General features: G+C 34.8%; 1 protein-coding gene across 2 annotated transcripts; it reads right to left on the bottom strand.

Moving 5' to 3' along the window:
• Nucleotides 1-15082: 15082 nt before the first annotated feature.
• LOC149544732 (uncharacterized) lies at nt 15083-24981 on the bottom strand. Of its 2 annotated transcripts, none has more exons than XM_089796435.1 (6): nt 23093-24981; nt 17511-17589; nt 16594-16756; nt 16360-16473; nt 15838-16244; nt 15083-15743 (listed from the first exon to the last, which is right to left on the bottom strand). In XM_089796435.1, the coding sequence occupies exons 1-6, from the start codon at nt 24142-24144 to the stop codon at nt 15330-15332; spliced, it is 2229 nt and encodes a 742-aa protein (XP_089652561.1). In that variant the 5' UTR covers nt 24145-24981; the 3' UTR covers nt 15083-15329. The 2 variants fall into 2 exon arrangements, with proteins under 2 accessions (XP_089652561.1, XP_089652560.1); XM_089796434.1 differs by having other exon boundaries at nt 16360-16488; nt 23093-24965.
• Between the last annotated feature and the right edge of the window lie 1375 nt (nt 24982-26356).

Raw genomic sequence — 26356 nt, 5'->3', positions numbered from 1 at the left:
CAATATAAAGTTATTCGAAGTTTATCTAAAGAACAAATGCGAGAAGCTGCCACATATCCATCTGGGCCACACTATGCATACAGCTGTCGGCAAAGATCTTAATCATCCATACGATGAAGATCAATAAGCGTCACATTCTCACAAGATGAAGATGAATGGTTTTCTACTAAAGCGAGAATGAAAGGTAGTGATGTGTGTCTTAGTGGGAAAAAGGATCTTTCGTGATCGTAGAATGCAAAAGGATCGACATTGGTCATATTCTCACATAATGAAAGTGCTCGAGTTTTAGCCAAAGAAAGAATATGAGGTCTCGACATGTGTCCAACTTGCCAAAAGGTGATGCAAATGTTAATTTTAAAACAAAACTGTCCGATCATGCCTAGATCAATGGCCAAATTTCAAATTTTTGGCGTAACATACACAATTTGACTTTTGGAGCATTAATGGTGTATCAAATAAAATTTGTGAAAAGGAAATCTATATAAAACTTGAAATTCAATTCATAATCAGTTACAAAGTGAAAGATATTTGAAGCTTAGAGTGTGATGTTCTCATATAGTGAATTATTACGAATAGGGTGTTTCATTGAAGAAAGAAATTTGTGGGTAAGTACTTAAAACTTTTAATTGTCTGAGAAATTCTAGTCTCAATTTTAGTAGATTTATCAAATGCCTCAATGAAGGGATTTCTTTGGAAAGGTAGAGTACCAACATAGGAATGTGCATGATGATTTTTTGGAACAGTTTTCTTTTTCCACTAATGAAGTAGATAAGGGAAAAGAGTGGGTTCCCAAAAACCCTAGATTGTTGGTCAGTGAGGGTTTTTTATGATAAAAAAATTGGTTGAGAGATGTTGAGACATCTACTGGTGGTTTGGAGCTATTCTAAAAATGGTTCTTAGAGAGGAAACACGATACTCTATTATGTAATGTATGGGATTTTGATATTGAAAAGTTGATTGTTCCTGGTGTTTTCTTCGATGATGACTTGTTGACAATGATAGTATAGAGGTATGATCTTGTGTTGAGGGTTGTGAAGAATCATGTGGAGGAAAACCTTGTTAGGTTCAAACGTGAAGTAATTAGGGAGGTCTTCATGTTAAACCCTAACCATGCATTACATGAGAAAATTGACCTAGATGGTTTGCAAGCATAGTATGATGCTCAAAGGGTATACCTTTGGAGACGGCCATTGTAGGAACATTTTGTAAGGATAGGGCATCTACCGTTGGTAACAACTCATACCTTGGAGTTACTATTAAAGAACTAATTTAATCCTAGTGCACAGGCACTTTACTTCTCCCTTTGCAAAATCTTTGGGATGGATGAGCAAGATCACATCCAGGGATCCCTAGTTTCTACTATTGCTCAGACATTGAAGTATGGTATGAGCTCTATCTTTGATTTTGCATCATATCTTGTAGAAGAAATTCATAATGGTCTAATTGGCATTAGTAAGGCCAAGGTTGTAAAAGCCCAATGTTGATATTCATTGTTGATATATGTGTGTCTCTACAAAGGGGGTTTTGCTTTCTCAAAAGAGATGAAGCTATAATTGGAAAAGGATGGGGAGAAACTACCTTTTCAGCTATGGAGTCCTAACATGACATGGGAGGTGGTAGATTCCAGCTTTGTTTGATTTGATAGATATTGTGCCTCAAATCTGAGGATTTTGTTAACTGGACACAACCCCATGATACCCCAAGCCTTACTAGAGTTGATCAGGCCTAAAGATCATGCCAAGGGTATGAAAGTCAGCCATAACTAGGGGAATATCATCCCTTATTCTATATCTACTATCTTCAAAATAGATGGTTTCCAGGGGAAACCTAATGTTCTTCCTTATCAAGTACCTCTGAAGGTTGGAATTGTTGAGTTTCTATGGCAAATAGGAGGGCTTGAAGAAAGAGAGTTGGTGGGGAGGTCCAGAGGCACAATTTTTCTAAATTTCACAGTCATCCACAATTTTGTGCTTAGCAAGGGAGGATGGAGACATCTAGGTAAGTCTCTAGACAAATAGCAAATAGCTCAATCTGTTCCACGTTTCATTGACCCTGAAGGTTTCTATGATATGTTTAAGGATAGAACCAAAGATAAATCTTATGAGCATTTTTATTACTTTCCTAAGGATATAATAAGAAATGAGTTTTCTTTACAAGAACAGGAAGTGAAAAAGGAGAAATGGAAAGTATATAGTAGGATTCTAGATTTTATTAATACATTAGATAAGAAATATGATCCCCTTGTTGATATTAAATATTGGGGAGATAAGATTAATAAACTCATGGAAAAAAATTTTGGGTTCATGCAAACCCTTAATGAGAAGAAAGCAGTACTAATACAGGCTTACCCATACCAAGCTATAGAGATTGAGAAAAGGTCAGAAAATAGGGAAATAATGAGCCCAGGGCAATACACCTTGCAAAGGAAGGCAGCTATGTTGTGGCTAGGAATGTAAATATACAACCCGTTCCTATATATAAGAGGCAACTTTTAGAAAGCCCTCCCTCAACACCAACTGCTAAAAGGTAGAAATTAGAACAAGGTTCTTCATCTAGAGCTTAGGAGTACTCCCCTTCACAGACTCCCATTTATATTGACAATCAAAACTCCCTAAGGGAAGAGCTAAATAAAATGGGAGGTCAAGTTGATAATGTGATAACTACATCAAAGGTGGAGGAAGGAGCACCTGAAGAGCCTCCCATGCTACTTCTAGCCCTCACTGTAGAAGATTTCAAGGGAAAGGAGATTAATCCTATTGTGGAGCAAGAAACAACGAAGTTTTTGGAGGATGAAAATTTTGTAAAGTCTAGGGCCTTGATCCAATTTTTGTGTAGGAGTAACATTGGAACTTTTGTGACAAAGTGTAAGAAAATAAAAAAAGAGCAACCTACCAAACAAGACTCTGACATAGAGGAGGAAGTAAAGGAAAGTCTAATGTAGGAGTTCAATCAAATAACCCCTACAGGGGGAAGACAGTTGCTGAAAGATTTGGGAGTAATGATATTGCCAAAGTGGGACATTGCTAATGCAATGATTTTTGATACACTTTGGAAGCAAAAAGAAACAAAATTTAGAACTGAGGAAGAAAAAATAGAAGCCCATAAAGGGGTAAAGTACAGGGATGATCACAAGGCCTCAGTCATGTGGTCTATTTAGAAGAGAGACAAGGCCAAGATCCAAGAGGTCACAAATGCTTAACATACATGGAGCCTTATGGTATACAGGGTGGAAGAAGTGGACAATGAGCAGGTAGCTCAAATGAATAAGGAAGTAGCTGATTTTGGTGTTGTAGTGATTGCTAAGGATAAGAACAAGTTCCTTGAACTCAATGAAAATTTTGAAAAGGTTCTTCAGGAATATGATGAGAGGGGTAGAAGAATAAGTGAGATGGAGAAAATCGTCTCAAACATCCAGGAGCAATAGGGAAAAAGTAAAGTAGGAGAAGAATCAAGCCAACTTTTGATTTCTTTTTCCCCAGCTCCTCCTCCACCCATTGGACCCATAGTTGAAATTCCTAACATGCCTCAGCATCAAGGAAGTGTTACTATAGAGGAAAAAGGTGAAGAGGAAAAGACAAAATTGTGGGAACTACATATAGAGTTGAGGACCCAACATGAGGATAGGATAAGAGATTCAATTTTGTTCCTAGTAGATAGAGTCATTTGGCCTCTTTTTCATTTGGAGATGTCAAGGTTGGTGAATATTGGAAAGAGTTGAATAATAATGAAGCCACCTTAAGACAAATTTTGAATAAGTGGATTAGTAGAGATGATGCCATCACTTCTCCATGTTATTTTTTCATTGACAACTCTGAAGATCAAGTTCATAAAACTTTTAATCAAGCACATGATCTATTGATTTTTGATAATAATAATAGAGATATGATGCAGAGAAAATTGAAATTATGCTTTTCTAAATATCTCAGTAAAAATTTTGATCTTTTTCTCCATGTTTTAAAGGGTTTAGGCCATATAAAAGATAAGGAAGAATGGGGGAATGAGTTCAAGGAGCTCCTAACCATTAGGATGAATGAAGTGGTAAATAAAGAGAATTACATTTGGTTTGCCAGCTACTAAAGAGTTAGTACAAGTAAAACTATTCTTTGATTCTTTCCATGTAGATTTTGTTGAAATAAAAAGGTTGGGAAAACATGTGTTGAGAGAGAGAGAATGAACTTCAATTGGCCAAATCACATAGTTTCAAAAAGTGGATGGCAGACTACTCTTCAGTTATAGAACTGTTATAGGTGGCTCCTTAGGAAGGGCTAGTAGATAAAGTAATAATTACAGATACAATGCAGTTGGTTAATGTAGCTACTCAAACTTATGACATGGCAACTAATCAACAACTTGCAACAGACACCCAAGTGTTAGAGTTAGGCATGGGAGAAGAAGAGAAAGTGGTCCCACAGCCTAAGGAACAACAAAAGGAGGAAAATCAATCATCAGGTAAAGTGGATGCACAAGAAACTACCAAAACAGAAATGGCCCCACCACAAAGTGATCAATAAAGACACCATTTTGTTACAAGGAAAAAGACCAACAATTTTGTTTCTTCTCATGCAAATTTTGATAGTGATAGTTTTGTCCTTTTGTAATCCTTTTTGTTTTAAGGGTGGTTGTCATTTTCCCTCTAGGCCTAAAGCTTGTTGCAACTCACACTATATAAGTGAGTTTCCAAGGATAGAGGAGGGTTTGGGTTTCTTTTGCTACATGAGTCTTTGTAAATTTTGAATTGGTTCATGCATATTGTAAACCTATTCTAGAATTGAATATGAAAGTTAATAGTTGCTAGTCTATGTGTGTTATTTTCTGATAGAGATAATCACTTAACTGTATACAGTTTCAAAGAAATTAATACAAATATAGAAAGTTGGTTTTCATCCCAGATCTTGAATCTATTTTTCTCTCTAAGATTTAGCAAAATTTATTAAGTTTCAATTGTAATTCATTTTGAATTATATTTCAAATAGCTTTTGTTGATAATCTACTGGACTATGTAAATGCTTAATGTAAGTTGAAAGAACACTATGGTTTTGAGTGAAGATATGATAAGTATGAGATTTGGAAATGAACAATGATAAATATGTGCACAGTTTCAAGATAAGATCCAGAAGTATGTGTATAATCTCTATGAGTTATAGTCCAATGGATAAGGCATTGGCCACCCTTGTAAGTTGATCTAATTGGAATTCTTTGCATGATGTAGAAAATTTAGATCAATCAATCTTTTAATGTTCTATTGTTCAAGAGTAAAATGTCAACCTATACTTGATTCATGGTGTTTAGGGTTTCGTAAAATAGCTAGTTATGATCTCTTTATTACGATTGAATTAGAAGAAAGAAGGCTAAGTAGTCTGTTATATATGGAGTTCATGTTGTGAGCACTAGTTTTTAAAGTAAATGAGACTAAATTCCTAAGATAAACTTGCCTAAATCCTACAAAATTCAAACTGGAGAAGATTTTAAGGTCTTGTTAGTTGGTCCTTTTATTTTTCTTTTCAAAACACCCAAAATGGTTTTTAGCTAACTCCTAGGTTTTTCTTACTTTGTACAAGGTAGTTGAAATCCTATCAAATCAAGAGCCAATAGTTTGAAGAAAGCAGGAAGATTCGTTCATGAGTATACAGAAGAGTTCCACCAAGTTCTCATAAGAATAGAATGTGTAGAACCTAACAAGGATAAATTTTCCCATTACCTGAATGGTTGAGGCCAGGTATTTAGAAGGAATTGAATTTGATACAAATGAGTAGTATTGAAGAGGCATAAAAAAAATTTGTAAGAGTTGAGGAAATATTAACAAGAATTTTGATAAAAAGAAAAGTGGAAGAGGTCATGGTGGAAGCTCTAGTGGATGGCCTAATGGAGGCCAAAATGAAGATTGGGAGAAGAAGAAGGATGAGGCTAGTTGTAGAAATCAAAATCATAGGCAAAAAATTTTCAATCATTTCCATGATCAGAAATATTAGAGATCAAAGAAGAAAATGAAGGGGGAAAGGATTAGGAAGAGGAGGCTTTTGTGTAACATGTTTTCATTGTGGAGAAGAAGGTCATAGAACATTTAAATATCCTTAGTGCTAAGAAAGGACAGATATGAGAGTTGAAGTCCAAGATTGAGTTGCATATGTGGATAAAAATGTCAAATTGTCACATTTAGAAGATGTTGAAAGAGGAGAAGTCCTAGTTAATAGAATATTTCTACTAAGTAGTGAGAGTGAACCAAACCCAAGGAGGAGCTTGTGTTTGCACTAGGTGCAAGTGTGAGGATAAGTGTTGTGATTTGATTATTGATGGTAGAAGCAGTAACAAATTAGATTTAGAAGAGATGGTCATGAAGATAAAGCTCAAGTGGCAGAAACGCTTGCATCCATACCACATTGCTTAGTACAGGATGACCACAAGGTCATGGTCACTGAACAGTGCTAAGTGAAGTTCAAGGTCAAAAGCTACCATGATGAGGTACTTTGTGATATCATTCCTATGGACATATGTCATATGTTGTTGGGTAGGCCATGTTATTTTGGCAAGAATGTTGTACATGATTTCGGTGTGAATACCTACACTCTAACAAAGGATGAAGTGAAACATAAATTGAAGCCATTGAAGAATAAAGATGAATTGCATGTAGTATTGCCAGAGAATGTTTTGTTGATGGAAAGAAAATCCTAGAGGGTATGAGGCATGAGAAAATTTGTTTTTTCTATAATTCCAAAATATGGTAAAGAATAAGTAGATGAGGTACATGCAGAAGTTACAGATTTGTTGGATGAGTTCTCAAATATTGCATTTGATAATGTTCCTGATGGATTACCGCTAGTAAGGAAGATCAACCACTAGATGAACTTGACTCTAGGAGCCAATTTTCCAAAGAAGGTAGCGCATAAAATTACACCAAAAGAAAGAGAAGAGTTGAATTGTTGTAGAAAGGGTTATTCAAGAGAGTTTGAGTCCACATTTTGTGACAGTGGTATTAGCACCGAAGAAGAATGGAGAATGGAGGATGTGTAAAGATTCTTGAGCTATCAACAAGATCACAATCAAGTACAGATTTATATTGCCAAGGATGGGTGATATTATGGATTGTTTGAGCAAAGTTGTGTATTTCAGAAAGATAGATTTGAAGAGTGGATATCATCAAATTTGGATTAAAGAAGGAGATGAATGGAAGTGTCCCTTCAAGAAAAGGGAAGGATTGTATGAGTGGTTCGTGCCTTTTGGGCTAACCAATGTACCGAGTATTTTTTGGTGGCCCATGAATGAGGTACTGAAAACAATTTTAGGTAAGTTTGTCATTGTTTACCTTGATGATACTATGATCTTCATTAAGACATTAGAGGAGCATATAATGCACATTCTTAGGGTGTTTGAGAAGTTGAGGGAAGAAAAAAAATATTAATTTGAAGAAATATAGTTATGAAGAAAGAGTTAGTGTATTTGGGATTTGTAGTCTCGAAAAAAGGTCTAAAAATGGACCCTAAAAAAGTGAAGGTTATCCTTGAATGACCCACTCCAAGGAGTGCTACAGAGGTAAGATATTTTCATGGTTTGAGTAGCTTTTATAGAAATTTTATTAGAAGTTTTAGCATTATTTGTGGACCCTTGACTGAAACAATGTGAGGGGATAGGAGAGAGTTTAAGTGGATTGTAGTAGATAAAAGTTTTAATTTGTTTAAATGGAAAGTTATAAAACAACTTGTTTTAACACTTCCATATTTTAACAAGGTGTTTCAAGTAGAATGTGATGTTAGTGGTACTGCAATAGGAGTTTTTTTTGAACCAAGATGGTAGACTTATTACTTATTTTAGTGAGAAGTTGAATGATGCCAAAGGAAAATATTATGTTTATGATCAAGAAGTTTATGTTATAGTTCTAGCATTAAAGAAGTGGAGACACTATCTTCTTTCTAAAGATTTTTTGTATACTGATCATCAAGATTTACAATATTTGAATAGTCAAGAAAAATTGAACTAGAGCTATTTGAAATGGGTTGAATTTTTTGTAGATTTACACATTTGTTTTGAAACACAAGAGTGGGAAGTCTAACAAAGTTGCAGATGCTCTGAGCAGGAGACAATTTTTGTTGACAAAGATGCAGATTGAGGTTGTTGGGTTCAAGTAACTCAGAAGTTTGTATCTAGAGTATCTTGATTTTGGTAAAGTTTGGAAAGCTTGTAAAGAACTTGTTACACTTGACAAAACGAAGTGGTTGGATTTCATAATCTAGGATGGTATGTTATTTGAAGGGAGTCAATTGTGCATTCCAAGAAGCTCCATGAAAGAGAATCTCATCAAGGAGAAGCATAGTGGAGGTTTGGCTGGACATTTTGGTAGAGATAAGACCAATACTTTGGTTAATGATAATTATTATTAGACACAGTTGCAGCAGGGCCAAGTAATTTGTAATGAGTTGTAGAGTATATTAGATGGAAAAAGAGTGAAGTAGAATACAAGATTGTATCAGCCATTACTTATATCAAAGAAGTCATGGGAGGATGTTAGCATGGATTTCATTCATGGTTTACCAAGGACTTGGTGAGGGAATGATTCAATTTTTGTGGTGGTTGACACGTTTTCAAACATGGCATGTTTCACTTCATGCAAGAAGAATAGTGATGTTGTTAATGCGGAAGAGTTATTTTTCAAAGAAGTGGTGAGACTACATGGTTTTCCAAAGAGTATAGTTTTAGATCGAGCTGCCAAATTTGTTGGGTATTTCTCGCTTACATAATGGATGAAATTGAAAATAGATTTAAAGTTCAATTCATTACATCATGCACAAACTGATGGACAAATAGAGGATGTGAATAGGAATTTGGGGAACTTACTGAGATGTTTGGTTGGAGATAAGCCAAAAGGATGTAAAATCAAATTTTACCACAAGAAAAATTACATATAATAATTCTGTCAACAGAAGTACTAGAAAATCACCATTCCAAATTGTATATGGGAGAAGTCCCAAAAATGCTTATTAATTGAGAAAGTTGGATAAAGGAGAGATAAGTAGTGTTGATGCTAAGGATTTTACAAAATGTTTAAAGAAAATCCACGAGGAGGTAAGGAAACACATTACAAGGATGAATACACAATACAAGACTAAGGAAGATGAGAAAAGGAGGTATAAGAAATTTCAAGTTGGGGATAAAGTCGTGGTGCATTTGAGGAAGGATCATTTTTCAGTGGGAACATATAACGAGATGAAAATGAAGAATTTTGGGCCATAAAAAGACATGATTCTAGAAATTCCTATGAACTAGAGTTCCCTACTAAATTGAATATTTCACTAGTATTCAGAATTTTAGATCTAACAATGTACCATGAAGGAGGTGATACAGATGAAGTCATAGAAGCGTAGTGGAGTATTCTGGTAACTACTTTAGCTACAAAGGAGATTGAGTAGATACTAGACAGTTGTGTTGGAAGAAGTACAAGGAACATAACCTATAAAGAACATTTGGTCAAATGTAAAGGGAGGTCAATAGAAGATTCATCGTGGCTAACAAGGGACGAGGTTGATTGTCTTAGTTTTCCTCTAAACACCTAAGACGTGATGGGGTCACTTCTGAAATCATCCTAGGTGTCCGATGTAGGAGCATCTTGGGTGTAAAAGAAATCTTGCATCACCCAAAAATATTTCATTTATGTCTCTTGAATATGGGTTTGTCTCAGTGTAGAGTTTCTATTTGTGGAAGCTTTCTACTTAGCAAGTCAACCATACAAGCTCGAAATGCTCTAATTTCAGAGGTGGAGGTTCATCTTCGATATATCTGTTTGTCGATTGAGATTCATTGTCATATCATGAGTATTCATAAAGTTATTACATATTTTTAGTGTGAAATTTTGGTACAAAAAACTCTAGGCTCAAATTTGAAGGCCTTAGAGGCTCCAGATGGGGTTCAAAACTCGACCAACTGATGTTTGCACAAGTCAAGTGTTATAGAATAGAAGTTGAGGATTCTAAAATGGGGTCGTAATAGTCAATCCACTCAACTATTCGTGAGTTACGGTCTTTGGAAGTTGGGCTAGTTGAAAAATCATGAAATAAATTTTGTAATTGTTTTGAGCGAACTCCTATATGTAGTTTTAGGGTTGGTCAACCTCAAGGGTTAGGGTTGAATGTCTAGAATCTTCCCAGGTAGTGGAAAGTTGCTTATATAAGGAAGGCTTGTAAGTTGTCTAGGATAGTTCTGAAGATAGTTCGCAGCTCTGTCTTGCAGATTATTGTAAAGAAGGTACCCATGTGGGTTTGGATATTGTATTTCAAAATTCTATGATTCCAAATTTGTGGAGATAATAAGAAGCCCATACTTTTTTCTCGCAAATCATTGTTGTTTCTATATTTTAGTTATTTGTTTGTGGTATTAAGGGGAGCATCCTTGATCACTTCTAATCATTCACTATAGTATTTTCAATTATCTATAGTCTATTCTTACAACAATGCTATGTCATTATATTGTTGGGGTTATTGTAGAATGTGCAACGTCTAGTTATGTAGTTTCAAAAGTAAGAAGATATCGTAGTCAAAGATAGGATGGTCGAAATTGGCAGGGGGAGTCGTCAAAAAAGGGAAATTTGAATAATGCACCCACAACATTAGCTTGTCATTACGTCCACAACATTATTATTTCACTTTCATCATCTTCCTCTTGGTTGCATTGGTCTTTGATTGGAGGTTGAAGAACAAGGAAACAATATAATATAGTATTTTAGTTATCTTTTTTAGTTCTTATAACCACTTTGTTATAATATGGAGGATGGTATCATTGTTCTATTGGTATTGTTGCCAATTGTGATGCCTCTAACCATGTAGTTGCAAACACAAGGATATACTTATTGCAGCGAGTGTTAGCATGGCAAAAATGGAAAGAATAAGAGTAGTGCCATGTTGCACGACATAACTTACGTCAATTTCCTTAACTATATATTTTCAAGTGTAATTTTGTTAAAATAGGGGGAATTAGAAACAATTAGAGTAGTGGAATAATTAAGCTCATAAGTCTTGAATTGTTCATTTGAAATTGATAGCAACCCATAGTGCCTCCCTTTATGGGTTTCATGTGTTATGTAATGAAATACACACTTCTTAAAGTGAAGCAAATAATTCCTCTTTCATCTTCTTTTTTGGTGCATCCAACCTAGCCCAAGTGATAGCTAGAAAATTTGTTGTGGCAACAATGTGCTAAAGAAAAAGAGCATTATGCAAATCCTCAAGCCAGAGTCAAAGTAATGTCTAATGACATTGAACTATCAATCGAGCTATCTTGAATCTTTACTTGTAACTCTACATACATCTAATTCCATAACATCTATAATAGATTTGTATCAATTGTCACATGTTTCAACTATGAAAATGAAAAATATCAATCACTAAGTCATCTCTTCCTTTTGATATGACTTTGTGTCCCCATAAGAAAGGCGCCAAAGTGAAATCTTAATTGTTTTCTTTTGTGCTTTTTGTTTCTTAGGTTGTGAGTTCATGTCTTTAAAACCCACTAGGGTAATTTTGGGCTTATGGTGTATCTTTCTTAATTGTCAGTCTTTGGTTTTATTGGGTCTTCTCAACAAATTTATGAAAGGATGTTTTAAACTACTAGACATTAATTGTTCTATTGATGGCAACATTTGACATCCCGCTCTTGCAAGCCTCTAAAATACACAACTAATAATACTGATAAGTAGGAGATTTTCCACATCAAATCAAATTATGATATTGCTATCAGGATTTAACTATGTAGTTTTTGAGTCAAACTCATTGACCCATGTTTCATGAGTAGTGATTCACACATGAATCCATCTCTCATGAGAATGAATGGAACACCTAGAACTCATTAGAACTAATAATACTATTAAACCAAGTTCTCTCGGTATTTATCTTTATTAATTAAGAAATAAGAATTAAAAAGGAAATGGTTTGTAGAGTTCATGAGTTTGTTTGCCATATTGAATTTCCTTTGAATTTCAACTTGGCATGGCATATCTTTGATTTCAACCATTTCATTTCAGTTGAGACCTGCATCTACCAACGTGTCTTAACTACTATCAGAAGATCCTGGAGGGGAGCAATCTGATACATTTAATCTGTTTCATGTTGGACCATGTTTCAAATGGTGGGCCTTACCTCTATTTAAGGATGATCACTTCCATATAAATTTTTCCCCTGGTTACATTATAACAGTAAACAATTAGTGGGACATAACTGATCGACTTGCAAATGAAAATTTTCCCTGGTTACATTACAACAGTAAATATAGAACTAGAGTGAGACAGAACTGATCGATTAGACAATATGAGCCTTTTAGTGGATTACTTTTTAGCATTCGGAAAAAGGACACGCGTACAACACCAACTGTAGCGTAACATCGATTGTGACAGTACTTATAATGTAGGATAATTCTGTACTTTCCGAAAATGACTTCTGGATTTGTTTCACATGCATTATTTTTGGAATCAATTATGGTACTATCAGTTGTGACTTAAAAGTAGTTGATAGTACTAATTGGAGGTCAGAGATTTTTTCAATCTTGATTTTATAAGATTGAAAAAGTAATTAATTATGTAATGTCCTATCAGCGTACAAACAAGACAGAACTTAAATTAATCTAGGTCTCCATTATTCATAGGAATAATGCATATGTTTTAGAATTAGAATGTAGAGAGACTTTTTATCATGGGGTTTCTTATTGCATTCAGGAATAAAGCAGGATATAAAGGATTGCTTAAGGATGCTATAAAACATGACTTAATGAACAATTATACTTCTTTTCTATTTAAAATCTTTTTAGACACCTCAACACAAAGCATGCTTAAGTGACATTATTCGATAATGTGAATCTGCAACTTTTATTATAAGTATCTATTTGAGGGTTGTATATTGGTCTTGCTGTTGTTTTTGTTTGATAGCTGTTATTGGTATTTTTAGCAGTCTCCTTACTGCTCTCTTTCTGTAATTTTTTTTTTTTAATTCTGATACGTATTGTTCAAAAAAAGTAATTTGAAAGATCAAGAGTGATTTCAAATTGCCTTCTACCATTTTGAAACTGGGTCCTCTTTATTATGATACATTTTGAAACAACATTGAATATTTTTGAACTACACATATTTTAAATCAAAGAGATCAATGTATTGGTATGATATAAAAATGATATAATTTTTTATCATGGAATTGATAGCTCAATTCTATATAGGTAATAGACCAGGAACTGATGAACCAACAAGTCCAACTGGGACAATGCTTTGGCTGTAATGTATTCGGAAATAGGGGGGAGGTTCATATGCAGCTGCTAAAAGTTTATTGTGGCTAGCAGCCAATAGAGCTGAGAGCCCCATGATTATTGATTTTTGTTGCTTATTCTTAGCAGAAATCCATTTTTCTCAATAAGCGGCTGCTGCTTATTCCCACAAAGCGCTGCATAAGGACACATGGGTCTAGAGCATGTTTGACTTGTTTTAGAGACTTAAAATGAAGTTTTGGAAACATGCCTAGTAGGTTTTTTTAAAATCAGCTTTTACAAGGTACTCTTCAATTTGGAGCTGAGGCAAGCAATAACCCTCTAAATGCTAGAGACAGTTCAATAATGGGCTCCTCTCCCTTGTAATTATTTACATACCTGTATAGTAAGGATCAAGCACCAATGGATTTTATTATTTTCTTAAGATTTCTGTTTTTGAGAATAATTTTCAAGCTTTTACAACAGTCAAGAGCTGCCATGCGCCAGCATGACAAACATATACAGAAACATGTTGAATATTGAGTAAAGACTTGGCAGCAACTTTTTGATTTATATTTGCAAATTATGCAGGGTATCATTCTTTCATGTCAACTGTTGAAGACATTTCAAAACAAACATATTAGAAATGATCTGCAACCCTTGAGTAGCTTTGAAATTCAACAGAATATTTAGCATGCTTCACTCAAAAGTAAAATGTGCAATATAACATGTGGGTACTAACATATCATCTAAGATTCTAACCTATCATCAAACAGACTTGAACACTTGCTCAAAGAAAAGTAAACCCCTGAAAAATATGCACGTCACAGTGGTTGGTTAATTCCAACATCAGCAGGTCATGCTTGCCTGTGGGTACAGATAAGATTTGGAATTCAACATTCATTATGGTCAACATATCGAATCCTTGTGAAAATATCAGCTGGACAGGCTGGGTATTTTACTGCACAAGAGGTTTGCCTTAGCTCATTTGGTGAAAAGGACGACTAGAATTTTTAACTCAAGATTATTGTCACTTGAATAATAATTCCCAAAGGCTTTCTGTCACTTCAGATGACTAGAAACAGCATAGCATTAGAAGGAATTTCGAAAGTTGATACCATAGTTAAACCATGAGTGCTTACATTATATCCATCAACTACAAATGTCTGTTATATTACATGCTTTACTTGAGATGCCCAAGAAACTAAGCTGCATGGTCGCATGGTTGAATCTTATTTCTTTATATTAATTAGCACCAGGAGACAAACTCATACTTCAAATGTAACGTTCCTATATGCCATTGATTTGTTAACACTGTAAAAATATTAAAACTCAAGCACAGTTGAATACTGTAAAAACGGGATACAATGTAGGGAAAAGGAGTAATCCAAATGGAAGTTTCTGGGAAGGGCATACTAGTACTTTCTTGTAATCAGCAATCTACTACATAATTTATATAAATTAGAACAGATAGTTCAACCCCAAACCTTAATTAGTGTGCTGAACCACACGATAAGCTGTGAAACCTGTACTAAACATGAGAACCAGTGGAGTACATTTTTCTCCTGTATTGGAGTAGCAATGAACGGGGGTCTGTTTACTATTACCAGACAAAATATCCAAGACTCTTTGGTTTATATTTTTACTGAATCGATATATATTAATAATTTCTGAATCATTTATAAATCACCTTACAAAAAGTTATTCTTTCCCATGTATGGTACACTAGTTCAAAGATTTCTCAAGGGATGCACTGAAAGAGGAAAACTATGTCCAATTGTAATATCACTGCCTACAAAAAGCAGGAATGATAAACCAATATTTAGCCGGAAACTTAATAATCAAACCTCAAACAAAACAAGTTCAACAGTGAAGATTCAAGAACAATACAAGCTCAAGGAGCCATAGATTGCATTATAAAATTTATAACCAATTTGATTATCGAAGCTGAGTCTGTTGGCAGCTCCCATGGACAAAACCTGTTGCTTATTTGCAACAAGAAAAGCATTTAATGTCTATAAACTTATAGTCCGAATGTACTTAACATTACCAGATTGACCTATAAGACATTGGGTATGGACATCCAGATATATATGATACAGCTAAAGCTTTATATTCCCTACTCAAACTGGCTTCTGCTGATTTGAGACATCCAGCTTTAACTTCTTCTTTTGCATGTCTTGCAAATCAATGGTAGGGGCATATCCATCATCAGATGATAAATTCTTTATGGCATTCACATCAGAATTTCCTGGAACAAGAGTTTGATGGTTGCTACTGCTTGTCACAGAGCTACTCTCTGACAAGGGCTGAACAACCTGCTCCTGGCATGGTATGAGCTCTTGTTTAGGCTCTACTGTTTTGACTACATTCAAATCAATATCCATATGATCACATTTTGTCTCCGTCTGCAAGCTACTCAGGGAACTGCTAGTTCCAACCATAACACCTTGAGCCTGAAGTCGCTTTCTTTCCTTGTATTCACACATCTCTTTTCTATAGCGTTCCTTTTCTTGTACACCACGTTCTTGATATGGCTGCCATAAAAAAACAAATTAATATTAAACCAATGCAAACAAACATTTTGTATATATGATTACAAGTATAACACTAGTTTTGTCATTCACATACAAGTTTTTCATCCTCAGAAAGGCTATTCCAAAGATCTCCAATCTTCTTGCTAATTGCTCTATCCTTGTCTGGTTGAGTTGACTTCAACCTAGCTCGTTGCTCAGCAAAGAAAAAGTTGTAGCCAGTTCTGTTCTGCCTTGGTGCACCAGGATCCTTTCTACTCAATAGCTTTTTTTTCCGCCTACGTTGAATCTGATGTTCTGCCACATTGGCATTGAGCTCATTACCCAGGCTATTCATAAAGGGAGATACAGTTGCATGTTGTGGAACAGTACTGGAAGGAGGAACATGGTACAAAACACCCCTCATTTTCCTTGTCCCAACTGTTACATTGACTAGGTAACCATGGTCAAATTTTCCATCAATACAGCCACTAACAACAGTTCCAATAGATGATGCTGGGTCAACTGCAGCAAAGTTGTATTATGATTGAAATTATTAATAAGCACAAATAATTATAGCAGTAATACAAAGGTCAGCTAATCAATGAATTCTTTAAACAAATAAATATAACAAGATCACCTCCAAGTGCTTGGGCAGAATCAATCTTCTGCTTTTTCTTATCTGGTACAGGACCCTCAGAAGGTGAACAACGTCTGGTTTCAGTCTCTGACACTGAATGGGAAGCTGTAGATACTGACGAGAGGGGAACTATTTATACACCAGAATGTATACAATTATGAGAGGAAAACACAATCTTAATGGGAACATAGCACAGTTTGGAATGATAACAATAATCCAGTTTTATCTAGATACCTGGTGATGGAACTACAGGTCCCTTACGCTGAAAGTAGTAAACCTGCTCGTACTGGTGAAGCAGATAAAAATAGTACTTTCGTAAAACAAATGAGGCACTTGTAGTTGTTGGAGGAAAGTTGAACACCAAAGTGATCTCCTTCCATTTCCGATCTTTGATGACCTGTGACATGAGATAGACCAAGTCTCAACTGCAAGCTCTAAACCCAGATCAAAATGCAATAGCTAAATTACCAGGTAATAGCTCATTCCGGGATTCACAAAATACAACATCTAAAGAGATCACTGTATTGGCGTTTCATCATCATAAAATCAAGAAAAATATACATTTCTATTTTTTTTAATCCTCATAAGTCATAACTATATTACATTTTCAAGAATACCACACATGTAAAGCCTATATATTAAAGTTATACTAAATATCAAAGACGAATGCTTCACTACATGAGAAACAAATGGGTATGTATAAAAAATTTGTTGCATTAAAGAAAATCGGAAAAATGCATGGCATAATCAATGTCAAGGATGTCAGACATTGTGGTATTTAGAACCACAGTCCTTTCTGCAGTGTTAATTAAACCATAAATCTGATGACCCAGTGATATTAAAATTGATAAAAAAGTAGAGTATGAATTAAAGACATTAAATTTCCACAATCCATGAAACAGGATAACTGCTGCTGGATTAGATTGGGTACTAATTTTTTGCATCGAAGTTTCAGATCCCACTCCTTGATTCATCATCAGGATGGTAGAGTGCTAACAGAGATAAAAATGAATCACTCTAATCAAGAAACAGTTATCCAGTATAATAGGAAGCTATGAAGAAGAGTTAACTAAACAAAATCAGGATTCATTAATAAAATTGTTTCCCTAAAAATTTATTAATCAGATAAGGAGACTTTAACCCTATCTTACCATTTCTAGCCCACCACGAGCTGTCACTTCTTTGTATAGAAGATGAAGATCCAAATCCTTGCCTCCTATTCTAGGTATACTGCACATTGAAAACTTCAATACCTTAAATGAGAATCACCTTGCCAGATACCATTAAATTTGATTACATGCAAGTTAACAATACATATACGTTAAAGATTAAAAACAAAATAATTTAAGACTTCACTAGAGGGCACCCACCTATCAAGATTGTTGCATATAACAGAAAAGGAAAATGCAATCACAAGCACAATTGAACATTTTAGTTACTAACAATTGAAAAAAATATATATATACAATGTTTGCTAACAAAAACTAGCATATCCTAGACAAGAAAAGAAAAAGCATATGTTTTTCCATGCAGAAGCGTAGTATGGAAGACCAAAATGATGTAACGTGGAATTCGCCCTGTACAAGTTTGACTACAGAATCTGATAAACTATTAAAAAAATGTACTTAAACATTAGCATATGGTCATCCATTGAAACAGGTTTTTTTATAACATTGTCAAATAACAGCTATTGCAATGCCCAGTAATCAAAATCGATTTACATCTTGAATGATGTCAATAGCATCCGCAGTTTCTTTGCCACCTGCAATGGCCATGGCTCTCCAGAAAATTTTTGCTTTCGACATAATTTGAAGGGTTTTCACAAATTCCCATCACTAAATAAACTTGAATGGTACTTCTGCCAGTTTCCATCTGGCATTCTAGATGCAGTTCTTCTGGAAACAATAACTAGTTAAAATTTAAAAAGCCATTGTGTTTTGTTTTAAAAAACTAATTATTTTGGTCATACGTGCATCTAGAATATTTGATAGACATTGCTACCTTTCTTGTTAAAATCACCCATACTGGCAATTAGACATTTCTTGTACTACCTACCGATTCAAATCTCAATAGAAATCTTCACAAAAATCAGGGGGGCAAAACATGTTCTACCTGGTAGGGCAATAAAACCTGATATGATTTAACCTTTCAAGTGGAACCATCACCAGAAAAGAAATAATGTGTGCTATGTAAAGGGGGTAATCCGTGTCTATATACAATTCAAAGATCAATTGAGAATTTGAATTTAGTCCACAAAATTCAGATTATGCTCATCTTTCTTCTGCAACTCCGTAATGTTGTTTAAACTAATTCTGCTTTAATTCACAATAAATAAATTTGTGGATTTCAATTAAAAGCATGCACAGTCATGAAATGAGATCTCTTGTCCAAGCATCTGTCTGCAATATAGGTTAGCTTTTCCTGCTAATTGCCCAAAATTGAGAACAGAAACATGCGGAAGGATGAGAATAAATCAGTATATCCTATAATCACATGTCCATCATGAATAAGCTATTAATGTCAAAGTCATTCAATATGCCCTATAGATGCAAGTTGTCACCTTAACGAAGCCTAGTCACCATACCTCAAGAAAACAAAACTTAAATTAAGCACCATTATGATTTCAACCTAAACAAAATAGAATAATAAGAGTTTGATGCTAGCTGGTTAGTTATACATGCATTTTTATTATTAACAAGGCAACATCATTGGAAGCTAACCCAATGGCTAGAGCCACAGAGATTGTCTGGCAGCACATATGAATGGCATTTAATTCATTTCGATCAACTGGCTGACAGTTGCGTCGAGGGTTACATAACAATCAAAGCATCATTTAAGTTGCCTAGTATAGTTTCTATTACCTCTTTTATGATTATATCCCTATGTAAGCCTTTGACCATTAATATCAGTCCACAATTTTAAGGCCTTTCATCATTTTATTCTTTACATTGTCCTTAACCATTAGCTTCATTGACTGCATCAGTGACACCCTTTAAAGTGTAACTAACAGTAACTTTTTGTATACATGCTTCTGGGTAAAAGATCGTGTGTGAGTTTTTCAGCATCAAGGTTTCGGATCATACTCAATGATCCATCATCAGGATAACAGTAACTTGTTTGACACCCAAAGAACATGGATTATTAAACTAATCCTCTCCTGCCAGGGACATGTTTTATTTCAATCAATTAAAGCACCACTGGGCAACCTTGACTATTTTATCCTGAAAAAAAATTCTACTTCTACAAACCTAGGCAAAAAGCTGCCAAAGGAAGTGCATTTTTTCTATAGGTGGAACCCTTGAAATTAATTCTAATATACTGACACATCAGGTCTGGGTTTCCCTATTTACACATGCAAGATGAGGTGTTGGTGATCTCAAGTAGATTAAAGGCATTGATTGGAGTCACATGATTCATTGATAAGTAAAAGGCAGTCCAATTCTGGAACAAGAAAGGTAATACAAGGGCAAAACACAATTGCCAATTGAAGACAACAAGAAATAGTAAAGCACTGTCCATAAAAAAGATATAAGATGACACACAATATGTGGCCAAGGGCATTGTACAAAGGGTCTATTACACAAATAGGGAGGATTTGACGGCTGCTAGAAGCCTCCAAGGTTGCATTTGACATGACATAAAGGAAAAGAAGTACAACTAGTGTGTTGTGAAGTATCTTATTTTTTACTTCGAAGTTTTATCACCAACTTTCATGGGTGTCTTTTGATAAATATCAAATCCATCTTTATAACATCTCAAATACCACGTAAATAAATCATGGATAGGATAGTATAGGTATGCACTCTAGTGAACAATAATTTCTTAGTAATAAATCAGTGTTCTTTTATATGGTCAAAAAATTACTTTAATATGATATAATTACAACCAACCCAACAAGAGTAATCCAATACTAATTATGTTTCCTTTTTCCAAATTTATATTTAAAAATATGCTGTGCTCCCTAGGAATTCCTGAAAGAGACAATCATTTATTTAAATCATGCATAGGTATGCCTCAAGAAGTATAACAATCATATATAGCTCTACCTGAAACCATCCCCGTAAGTTGTAACCCATTTTGCTCAACACAAATAAATCTTCAGCTAAAAGTCTCTCTAGATCTTCCTTGAAAGATGGTGTGATTTGATTTTTCCATCTATTGTTCTCCATTTAGTACTTGTTTGCTTCAATTCCATTCTAACCATTTGTTTAAAATCCTACAATTAAATTTTATTTCATTTTTTTCAAAATTATTTGCTTTAGTGAGTTCATCTTTTTTCCAAATAAATGGACCCATATATATAATTGCACAAGGGATTTTTTTTTTATTTTGGGTGTGAGCATGTATATATGCATAAGGTCTCATCTGTACAATACAAACAAAGCTTAAAAATCATTTACCTCAACAGTGCTTGGCTCATGACAGCATGCAGTTTGTATAACAAATAGGCAGCTTAAACAAAAAGCATTCTGATTATGAAAAAACTACTAAGGCAATTACTTCTAAAATGTAACTAACTAGGATGATATATCTTAAACTCTTATCATAATAAGATAATTATTATTATTCATTAATAATTAGATTTTGTTACCAAGAAGGTATACATATCAACGGGCAGCAACCTATAGGCCAAAAATCAAACAAGCAAGAAAGAAGGTGCCAACTACAAGAAGAACAGTAAACTTTGTCCAAAACCGTCAACATTTGATGCAAGAAAGTGTTGAATGATGTGTTGAAAACAAAGGCTTCATCCAAAGATGTAACATTGTCCAATGAAAAAGGAATGCCAACTCCATAAATACAAAACAAATTTGTTTTGATAACATAATCAATCTTGTGAAAATGAAACATCCTTGATATCAATCATGCAAGATCTATTATGCCAAGTAAACAATCTAATGAAAAGTCTCAAGCTCTATAGATAAAGGTTACTACAAATAATTAATTAAAAGTCCTAACTGATCTAATAATGAATTCAAATATATTTAGGAGTAAGGAACTAAAGCCTAAATCTTGAAACCAAACAACTGTGTTGTAAGGCCTAACAAGGAAAACCAATTCAAAGATTGCATGCGTGTTTGAATGAGCATGATTATTGGGGCTCCAAATGTGCTGATAATGAGATCTATGCCAGATTCCAATCAGAAAGATAAGTCTGAGTAGCTATCAAAGATTTAATTACACCTTACAGTATATACTATATACCATAATTCATCAATGGGTGTGTTTGAGAAAGGTACTGTTTCCATTCCACAAAGATTGCCAATTGGATACCAATATGTCAAAGATAAATGAATCACACATGTTTTGTTGAACTCTAAGACAATCAAATCAATGACTTTTGACAATGACAAGATACCTTGCATGATGGCAAACAGCTCTAATAAGTATAATAGTTTAGAATAAAAAAACCCTAAAGGAACAAAAGAGCATTGTGGTGTCAATTAAGGAAATAAATAAGAAATAGCTTCTCAAACGTCTGACTGGTCACAAACATAAACCACTGACACAACACACCTTATATGAAATGAAAATTAGAGTAGCCACTTGAGAAAATCAGAACATGGATGAGAGATACCATTAGGCACAAGAAAAGAAGGTTAGGATTCGGAGGCATTGATGAAGATGGAACATGAGAAGAAAAGAAGATGAAACTGTAAGCTAATAATATATCCCGTTCAAACAAATTAGTGCAACTCCAAGGAAGTTATTATTGCTCAGAATTGGTGAAGATAGCAAAAGAGAACAAAGGTTAATGGAACTTCAAGTTTATCAACTACTCTATTCCTTAATATATTTTTATTGAAGTTCCATATACAGGTATTTGAATTTTGTTTTGCTTTAGCGCTTTTTTGGGTGTATGCATAAGAACCGTGTATCTTATGTAAACTAGCCTGGTGAGATGATAATTTGACGGCGCTATATATATATTGAACGTCCAAGATATTGCTGCTTTGGAAACCTATTGCAACTGATAGATAAGTCATTTGCATAATGCATTTTTGTATGCTAATTGAATACCATTCTCTTCAAAGAAAAACAAATTATTGTTGCACCTTTAAAACATACTTGGAAGGGGTAGAGTGGAGGTGGACCTCCAGAAGTACAGCTTAGGGAGTATGCATCTACGGGAAGCAGGTTATTGTGGAAGGAAGTCTGTGTATGTACATCTGAACGAGCAGCACATTGCTGCTTAGGTTCCCGTCGAATAACACATACCGATGCAAACACATGGAAAATAATTGGCCATAACGCAGCGTAAATAATGATTTACTAAAACCATTCTGTTGATGAAGCATATGCATACGGCAGGTTAAGCTTTTCCATGGCATAGTCAGTAAAATCTCACATGTCATGGCAAACACACGACAAATTATCGTTACAGTTAACAATGGAGTTGAACATAATATCCTCCGTATATACCCTCTATAACGCTTTACTGAAAGTCAGCTTTACATAATGATGCCTTCGTAGTGAACAAACATTCATGAAGAGAACACCGCGATAGTGTCTAGGCATGTATTGCCATATAACCAACCGTTGGAATCGCCATACATATGTACATATATTTATAGGTTTAAACTTCAGAGGTATCATATTATACATACAAATATATAGTCAGACACAGGCTACAGATGTATAAAACAATGTGTAAATGACTATAAAATACACTGTGACCGTGCATTAATGGGATACAAAGAAGAAGCATTAAACCAAAATTCATAATACTCACGATAACTTGGTCCCAAGTGCGGCATGAAACTTGCTGAGTGTAGTCAAAAACAAATCCTTGTCGTCCACAACTTCTCCATGGCTTGCAAGTGCAGCAGGATAAATATGCCCGGGACTGGGAGACTCGTGAATAACAGACCCCTGCACATATTGTTGATTTTGAGATAGCTGAACGTTACCTAGTGAAGAACCAACCGTACCACCCAGTTGGGCAGGAGAGGCGAGATAATGCACGGTGGGAGGAATAGCTGTTTTGCCTTCAGGATAAATGCATACTAATGCCCTCTTCTTATGCTGTTGCTGATATGGAAATGGATGTTGCTGGTGTGAATGATGTTGTTGTGAGGTGGGATGATCATGGCCTGGATGCTGCTGATATAGATGTGGGTGTTGATGGTGTTGATGAAAATATTGTGGGGTGTGCTGATCATGATGTGGTGGGTACTGAAGAGATTGATATGGGTGTGGCGGATGTTGATGATCATGATTCTGGTGTTGATGTTGAGGTGCCAATTGCTGTTGGCATGGGTGATGCTGTTGCCCTTGCTCATCTTGGTGTTGGTGTTGATGTTCTCCTTGCTCGCCATTGTATAAGCTTTGATCATGCTTTGGCTGACGAAGGTTCGAATTTCCCTCCTGCTGCTCTTTCTTTTGTTTCTGTAAGTCATGTTCATTTTGATATTCGCATGAGTTTGGTTTATCTTCCTTACATTCATTTCGGTGCTGTTGTTGCTGCTGCTGCTCATCCTGATATATATTTTGCTCTTGCTGATTTTGTTCTCGGTGTTGCTGATGCTCTTCGTATGGAAAGACTGGTTGCATTTGCTGACATTCGGGTCGGTTTAGCTCCTGCTGCTGGTTTTGGCATACATTTTCCTGCTCTTGCTGATGTTGTTGCTCTTCCTTAATCTTCTGTAACTGCTCTTGTTGGTGGTGTTGGGGATTTGGCTGCTCCTCCTGACTATCATGTGGGTGGTGGTGGTGTTGATCTTCTTTTTGTTGGGAACCTAAAACTTGGGAATGTGTAGGACGAGGAGGCGACGGTAGAGACATGTTGGAGACAATATTTTATGGCAGACTTGTAAACCGGTACATAAGGCTCATACTACAAAAGACGCAGAGAGCAAGAATTCAAAGGCATATACTAGAATGAATGTCACAGAAAGCAATAATATCTGAGGAATATCTATTAAAAAAAGGGAAGCAAAACAAATAGTCTAAGGTACATATCACAAAAACAACCAACAGTTTCTGAGGCATATGCTGTATCCACTTTTTAAGAAGAGACAGAGGAAACAACAGTGAACCGACAGTGACTGCAAAACTCAGAGTTTTTTAAATCTAATAAAATACAGAGAAAATGTTTGCTTTAACAGAATCTATGAATGGACCCTCAGTAGACACAGTGGGGTCCTCATGAATCTTCTTAAACTCAATCATGGCACTAGTTTATAAGGATGTAAAACTACTTTAAAAAAACAAAAAGGGCCTTCTCCATAGCCAACATTTCTACTTCCACCATGCATACGATGCATTGAAAGTAGTTCAGAAATTCATTCAAAAAAGCTCGAAACGGGCACCCTCGAACCGAAAACCCACATGAAAGCTTCTCGATAAATTCTCACAGCAATTTTGCAAGTTTCTCAAACAAATATTACAATGATTCTCAGAAGCAGAACTGCAACATTCCGCTAGAGAAACTCAAAAAATCCCAAATAGGCATTTCCAATATAACCCTTAGAAAAGTTGTATTAAGCATCTGGAAGATCTCAAAACCACCAGATAGAATACAACAATCCTGCTCAAAATCCACGTTCCTAAGGAAACCCACATGGTCCCTCACCGATTCTTCCCAAAAATAGCAAACCCACATTATGGTCCCTAGGCTACAATCTGAAAGACAAAACCATTCATTCATTGAGAAAATGAAAATTTCAATTAATGGAATTTTCAAAAGGGGTCAAACAATCCCAAATATAGACCAAATTGAATGCATGAAATGATGTTTTTTTGGATTACTAAAACACCCAATCCCCATTACACAACATGTATTGAGAAAAACACATCAAACCTAGCAAATTGTGCCCAAACGAGAAAAATATTATTAGGCAAAACCCTAGGCCAAAACCCCCAAATCACCGTCAATTAACATTAACGGTCCGTAGACAGCGGCGTCAGTTACCAAGGTGGATTAAACTCAACTTTAGTTAATTAATCTTACTATTTCTAAATTCATTCTTTTTTTAAAATTGAACTGGTAAGTCTAAACGTGCAGATTGAATTAATGATATTAACTGAACTTTCTGTTCCGTGGATCCTCATTAATATTTTGAGGAGTTTTAAATGTTTGGTTGGTTTGCTAAGATATGCATTCAATTAGTAGTCATTTTATTTATGTATATTTTGTCAATTAATAATTTTAACTAGCGTTGGGTAACTATATTTTCAAGAGAGGGTCATTATGATAACTATTAATAATAATAATGCAAATATTTTATAGGTTTTTCTAAACAATTAAATTATTTGTATAGAATGAAATTATTGATAATTATTATCATTATATGTAATGTTTTTTTATTAGATTGAGAAATAATGCAAATATTTAATAGGTTTTTGTTAAACAATTAAAATATTTGAATACAATGATATTATTATTATTATTATATGTAATAGTTTTTTAATTAGATTGAGAAAAATGGTTATAATTTTTTACATAAAAGATAACAATAACAAAGCAACAAAATTAAGTGGAGGCTAGGACAAAACTACTAAAAACAAGATCACTAGCCTACTAAAATTAACAATCTAGAGTAGCTAATCATTGTGTCCCTGTTCAACTAATAATAATCTTACTAGCATATTGAAACTCGTCCTGGAAATATAACAACTAAGCTCAAACTAACAAACATTTGTGAAAGTTTAAAATATTTATCCAGGACCATAGAACATTTTTTAATGTTGCTATTCAGGTGTCCAATTTACCCTTCTAAGGGTTTTACCTTTCACTCCTTTGTTGCTACATATCTTCTTGAGTTGTTTTTATCTTAGACTTTTGTGTGGTTGTGTCCATCATCACCATGTCCATAATGTCATATGTGATGTGAATGAGATAGTAGAGCACCTTATCAATGATTGACCATTTTTTTCCCAAATGATTAAGTCTCTCCATAATATACAAAAAAGGGGTATTATTTATTATTATTTTCCCTAAAATCTTGAAGGTCCTACCTCTCAACTCCCTTATCAAGAGATATCTCAATTTGCT

This window comes from Cupressus sempervirens, chromosome 8, assembly GCF_028749045.1.
Source record: "Cupressus sempervirens isolate cs-2001-9-10 chromosome 8, ASM2874904v1, whole genome shotgun sequence".
Classification (NCBI taxonomy): Eukaryota; Viridiplantae; Streptophyta; class Pinopsida; order Cupressales; family Cupressaceae; genus Cupressus; species Cupressus sempervirens.
This window is presented reverse-complemented; position numbering and strand designations above follow the sequence as displayed.

Bases quoted from the DNA above. Each gene is read 5' to 3' on its own strand.
- LOC149544732 (XM_089796434.1), bottom strand. From the start codon at position 24,144: ATGTCTCTACCGTCGCCTCCTCGTCCTACACATTCCCAAGTTTTAGGT. The intron at 17,590-23,092 runs GTGAGTATTATG...TTCAATGTGCAG, and splicing joins GCACTTGGGACCAAGTTATC to TATACCTAGAATAGGAGGCA. The intron at 16,757-17,510 runs GTAAGATAGGGT...CTCATGTCACAG, and splicing joins CTCGTGGTGGGCTAGAAATG to GTCATCAAAGATCGGAAATG.